The 6,036-nt window shown below is 48.8% G+C and overlaps 1 protein-coding gene across 1 annotated transcript; it reads left to right on the plus strand.

Moving 5' to 3' along the window:
* Positions 1 to 728: 728 nt before the first annotated feature.
* Positions 729 to 4,673, plus strand: LOC308579569 (uncharacterized protein; the record flags this gene model as incomplete). Its single annotated transcript, XM_081214128.1, has 4 exons — positions 729 to 803; positions 1,305 to 1,484; positions 3,333 to 3,482; positions 4,611 to 4,673. 4 exons carry the CDS (start codon positions 729 to 731, stop codon positions 4,671 to 4,673), a joined length of 468 nt encoding a protein of 155 aa, XP_081070254.1.
* Between the last annotated feature and the right edge of the window lie 1,363 nt (positions 4,674 to 6,036).

Consider the following 6,036-nt stretch of genomic DNA (forward strand, 5'->3'; position numbering starts at 1 on the left):
TTTTTCATTTCAACTCTTGAGTAGGAATTATTCCTTATATTGAAACTTTTGGCCAGAGTTCTTGATATATCCTTTTCAGTGTAGTTTCAACAAGTACCCCTCAGAGCCAGCATGGCACACAGGGCTGGGCTTTAGTGGCCGCAGCCTCTTCCCGTCCTCACCTGCTTTCCAGCAGCCTCTACAAAAGCCTTTCTCAACCTGTGGGTCCCCAGATGTCGCTGGACTACAACTCCCATCATCCCTAGCTAGCAAGGCCAGAGCTCAGGGATGATGGGAGTTGTAGTCCAACAACATCTGGGGACCCACAGGTTGAGAACCGCTGCTCTACCAGCTGCCCAAGGGAGGAGGCCAGCAGCAGTGACCATGGAGATGCCATGGAGGGGCAACGAGAGGCCCCCTTACAGCCACCACTGTCATTGGGCACAAGCTCTGGCTCATTCTCCTCCCCGAGCTCGGTGGCGGCAGCTCTGGCAGGGAAAACAGGGACATTCCGGGATCAAATCAGAAGCCGGTTGGCTTTCGTAATTCCGGGGCTGTCCCTGGAAAATCAGGACACTTGGAGGGTATGGGGTACCGGACTTCGGTTTCCGCGGCACAGATTTCCTCCTGCCCTGCCTACTTTCTTTGGCCTTGCACACATCAAGTGTTTTCTTTTCCAGCTCCTTTTCCACAAACAGATAGGGTTGTTTTTTGAGAAGCTAGACATTTTGGAGGTCCTGAGGGAATGGATGGGCCAAGCCAGCCCCCTCATGCAGCTCTTCAGCATCCAAGGACTGGGCTACATGTTGCAGCACCAGCTGGAGGTAAGAGATTGGTGGCGGGGGACACATTAGGAAGCGGCGTACAAATTAACCCCACAACGCTTTGAGGGAGCCATATCAGCCTTTCAAGGAGGCTGTTAAAATGAGATTCCTTTGTTCTGCTGCAGCCTTATTCTCAGGTGCAGATCAGCACAGGAAGGAAGCTGCCTTAAAGAGAGTCAGGCCAATGGTCTGGATACCTCAGGGTTGCCCACACGGACCGGCAGCAGCTCCCCAAGGTTTCTAGAGTCCCTCCCAACCCTGCGTGGAGATGCCAGGACTTGAACCCAGGACTTTCTGCATGCAAAGCAGACGCTCCCGCTCTGGCCCCTTCCCCTACTGGAGGCCCCCACCCTGCACAAGGACTCAGGAGAGAGCACCCGCTTGGGTTGTTTACTTTTCTGTAATGCTTACGCTGTGGCTTTTTGGGTGCAAACTGCGTCTGCGTGCGCTGACTTCTCTGCCGTGACCGTGTTCCCTCACCTGCTTCCTTGCTTCCTTCAGGAAGAGGCCTTGGAGCTCTTCATCTCGCCCCTGATCAACTGCGCTTACAATCCGGACAAGAGTGTTGCCAAAGAGTCCATCAAGTGCCTGCAACTCATGTCCCACCACTTGGAGGGGGAGGAGGAATACAGCTTGGCCGGCTGCAGCCTTTACCCTCAACTCTTGAAACACTTCAATGATGTAAGTCAACAAGCCTACTCGAAATGGGCTTCATCCATGCCCTGGTGCTTCCCAAACATTGGGGGGGGGGGGCGGCTGCCCCTTTGGTTCCATAGCCTCATCCCCAGTGCCCCCTACACTATGAAGAGAATCACAGTGGTACCTTGGTTCTCAAACTTAATCTGTTCCAGAAGTCCGTTCCAAAACCAAAGCGTTTCAAAACAAAGGTGCGCTTTCCCATAGAAAGTAATGCAAAATGGATTAATCCATTCCAGACTTTTAAAAACAACCCCAAAAACAGCAAGTTAACATGAATTTTACTCTCTAACGAGACCACTGATCCATAAAATGAAAGCAATAATCAATGTACCATACTATAAAATAAATAAGACAGCATTGTAGATGATTAAAATTTAAATAATTTTTTTTCTTACCTGCACTGATGATAGTCATTGTTTGGATGGGGGACTTTTATCCATTTCCACAGTCACACAATCAATCTATCAGTAGCTAAACTGGGTTCCAAACAGTCACAAAAACTAACCAAAAAAGCCTCAAAAAGAAAAATGCAAAATAAATAGTAAAAACAAAAGCGCCAAATACAGTGGTACCTTGGTTCTCGAACTTTAATCCATTCTGGAAGTCCATTTGACTTCTGAAATGTTCGAAAACCATGGCGTGGCTTCTGATTGGAGCAAGCGCCCTGAAAAAAATAGCCGACAGCCGCATCGGACGTTCAGCTTCCGAAAAACGTTCAAAAACTGGACACTTATACTTCCAAGTTTTTGGCATTTGGAAACCAAGTTACGACTGTATTCAGAATAGAGGTTTGCACGATCCACTAAGGAAGATGATAACACGAAATCGAAATTCCTTCCTTCCTTCCTTCCTTCCTTCCTTCCTTCCTTCCTTCCTTCCTTCCTTCCTTCTTCTTTCTTCTCTCTTTTCCTTTTGTTTTCCTTGGTGTCCTCTGCTCAGGGCCATTGATTATTGGGTTCTTTGGGCATGGTCAACGGGGGAGGGGGGCAACTGCCCCTTCAATCAAGCAAATAAAGAAAAATACTTAATTAACTGACCAATCGCATTACAGATAGCTTGGTTCTTCTGCCACACACCTCCTCCCCAACATTAATACTGCTTCACCAACATAAATCCTGGCTACGCCCATGTTGGGCTCCAAGGAAGGTGATGGCTTGTTGGTGAAGGACGCTGAGTGAGAGACAGGGAAGGGAAGAGGCTGGGAGGGTTGACCCCTTTCCTGGTGAGACAAGGGTTAAGAGCTGCCCTTGAGAGAAGACTCTGCATTTCTGTTTGCCTTTCTGTTTTTATTTAGATCAGTTTCTTTCCTTATATTATGGAAAAGCCTTAATAAAGACTTATGGGGAAAAATAAAGAAGATAATAACACAGTGAAATTCAGAACACCAACTGTGCCAGCTTGCCCCCACGATTGAGGGGGCTGGCACTGTGCAACATGCGCATGTCACGCACACACGCCATGTGCCACACACACACCGCATTTATACCTCAAGCCCCCCTCTGTCAGCCCCCCACAAGTGATCCCACTGGCCTAATCTGCGAGACTTCTTGCTTCACCAGCTCTTCAGGTGACTCTGTCTGCCAGCAGGTGATGCTGGCAGAACTTTAGATGCACCAGGATGAACTCAGTCCGTTAAGCTCCTTAACGGTGGTGGGCAAAGGCCCCCGGGGTTGGTCCCCTGTTGCGTGGGCCCAGCCAACACCCTCAAACAACCAGACCCATAGTGAACGAGAAGTGTTTGCTCAACTAAACTCCCTGAAACCTGTGAGACGGGTTTGCCCTGCACAGCACTTGGGACTGACTGGTGTTTCTCCTCCTCTCTCTCCTCAGGAGGACAATGAGCTCAGCCTTTGCTCCATCACTCTTTTCGGGACGCTGTTGAGGGGTGTGCAGGAAGAGCACAGAAACAAGGTGGAGGACATTGTCATCAGGAGCCTCGTCCCCCTGATAATCCAGCTGACCGACCCTGTGAGCGGAGAGGTAGGTTGAGGCTGGAAGGGCCAGTCTGGGCATCGCCTGGCCCCTTTGGCAAACTCCTTCTCCCTGGCAACTGTCACACGCAGCTGGAACGCAGAGCAATGTTTCTCTGCCTGTGGAAGCCCCTTACGATACCAATGCTGGGTGGTCCTTGAAGCATCTGTTGCAGCTGAGGAACTCTCCCCTTTCCTGGGAATTTCCACACAAGGAGCGTTGCTCTGCGTGTTGCAGCAGGGCTTGGAGAATCATCCCATGCTGCCCCACAGATCAAGTAATGCGTAGACTGGTCTTGAATGGGTGGGCCTCGATTGTGCTTGGGTCTGAGTCACCACCACACCTGAGGTCAAAAAGGGGATTTTCTGTCCAGGTCAGAAAAGTTAGAGATCTTGGGTCTTTTTTCACCCCTTTTCCCTTGCTCAAGTCACTTGTTGTGCAGATACCATGCTGTGGGTGGGATTGCTCTGCCAAAGTTGGAACCGTCAGAGTCATCGAACCACAGAATCAGAGTTGGAAGGGACCCCAAGTGTCATCTAGTCCACCCCCTGCAATGCAGGAATCTCAGCTCAAGCATCCTTGACAGATGGTCCTCCAACCTCTGCTTAAAAACCTCCAGTGAAGGAGAGGCCACCGCCTTCCAAGGATGCCAGTTCTGGAAGTCTTCTGATCCAGGCTGGTTAGCTTTAAGGAGTGGAAGCCCTGCAGGGTTGGTTTCAAAACCTGGTCATTAGACACCATCTGAAACACCCAGGTTTGAGTTCCTGGGATTGGAAGCTAAGCCTTGACACCTCTGCTGTCAGTGTGATCAGCTGACTAGGCCGGCCTGGTGGAGGTTCATTTAGCAGCCAGTAACCAGAGGGAGGGTCTTTTTCAGGGTGGCTCCTCTCTATGGAATCACTTCCCTTCTGAGCGCAAGTGAGCCCCTACATTAGTGGCGTATTGATGCTTGTTAAAAACCTAGGTGAGCTCTCAGGGTTTAATTCCCAGTGGGCTAGTTGTGTTTTTAACCCTACCTGGGCTACTGTCTGCATTTTATTTGCATTGCGACCTCAATGCAGATATGTATATTTTCAAAGCTGTTGCAAGCCTAAGGCTTGATGTGAAGTAAAATGTCACCCCTCCTTTCAATTCTAGGAGTGTCGAATTGTCCTTAACACAATTGTCACCTTTCCTGAAACTGGGGGAGCTGCCCAATGACATCTTTGAGTCTGTGCAGCAAGACAGACTCTACTACAGATTCTCAGTTATCTGCAAGTACATTGTGAGTAAAATTTACATGGTCAACTGTTCCTCAGACTCTTTCACCAGATTTCTTCAGAGGAGAAGAAATTTTCCCACCATTTCTTAAGTTTGGGACTCACTTACTTTCCTCCCAAACTGTGTGTGTTTGATGTGGGCAGTGGGAGTTGCAGGCTTATTTTATTCTACTGCCTGGCTGCTATCATATTTTGTATCCACCACAATGCCCCAGATCACGGCTTGGGTGAGGAAGTGGAAGAATATCTAGATGAAATTCTGCAAAATAGACTCTTGAGAAATGGTGTGTGTGTGTGTGTGTGTGTGTGTTGATTTTTCTTAGAAAGATGCTGTGCCACAGCTGCTCCTCCCTCTCTCCCTCTGCTAAATTAACCCCCCTCCAGTTTTATGCCATTGTGGTGTATTGATGTGCATCCCCCTGGATCAGCTGTGGCTGCAGACCCTCAAAGTGTCCCTATTTTCCAGGGACTTCCTTGTTTTAGAGAAGCCATCCGTTTCTGGTTTGATCCTGGAATGTCCCACTTTTCCTTAGGATGTCCCTATTTTCACTGGAGAAATGTTGGAGGGTATGGAGTTATCCGACCTCTGAGCCATATGAAGGCAATCCTGTGTGGGCATGTTTTTTAACATTTTGTTAATGTTTTATTATGGTTTTATGTGTGTTGGCTGCTGCCCAAAGTGGCTGGGGCAACCCACTAAGATGGGTGGGGTATAAATAGTCAAATTATCATTATGGAATGGGGCGTCCCTGTTTTCATCAGAGAAGCGTTGGAGGGTATGTGGCTGCAGCACCTGCCTTCTCATCTCCCTGTGTCTGTATCTGTGGCATCAGCATCAGCCAGCCGCAACCACCTTGCCTTCACCACCACAGATGTCTTCTAAGACATTTTGTCACTATTATCTATGTGCAGCACAGCCACAAACAGAGGCCCAGCAACACTGCCACATCCACAGCTATGCTATGGAACTCACTGCCACAAGACGCACAGGTGGCCACTAGCTTGGATGGCTTTAAAATAAGACTGGACAAATTCATGGAGGGTGGCTCTGCTGTGCCCCCGTAGTTCTGCCAACTAAACCAACTAAAATTTTCTGTGCTCTTAATACTTGGGCATGAAGTGTGATTCTACCTTATATTAAGGCAGTAGTATTACTGTGGGTGGCCAATTCGGAAATAACGAGGTCATACTTTTGAAGTATTGTTTGGCCACCACGTGGGACAGAAATGCGTTAAGAAGCTGGAGTTTTACAAAAGACTAATCTGGCACCTCGGTTGTCTTCCTGTCCACCCCCCCCGCCCCCC

Source organism: Podarcis bocagei (assembly GCF_964188305.1).
Source record: "Podarcis bocagei genome assembly, contig: HAP1_SCAFFOLD_209, whole genome shotgun sequence".
Taxonomy (NCBI): Eukaryota; Metazoa; Chordata; class Lepidosauria; order Squamata; family Lacertidae; genus Podarcis; species Podarcis bocagei.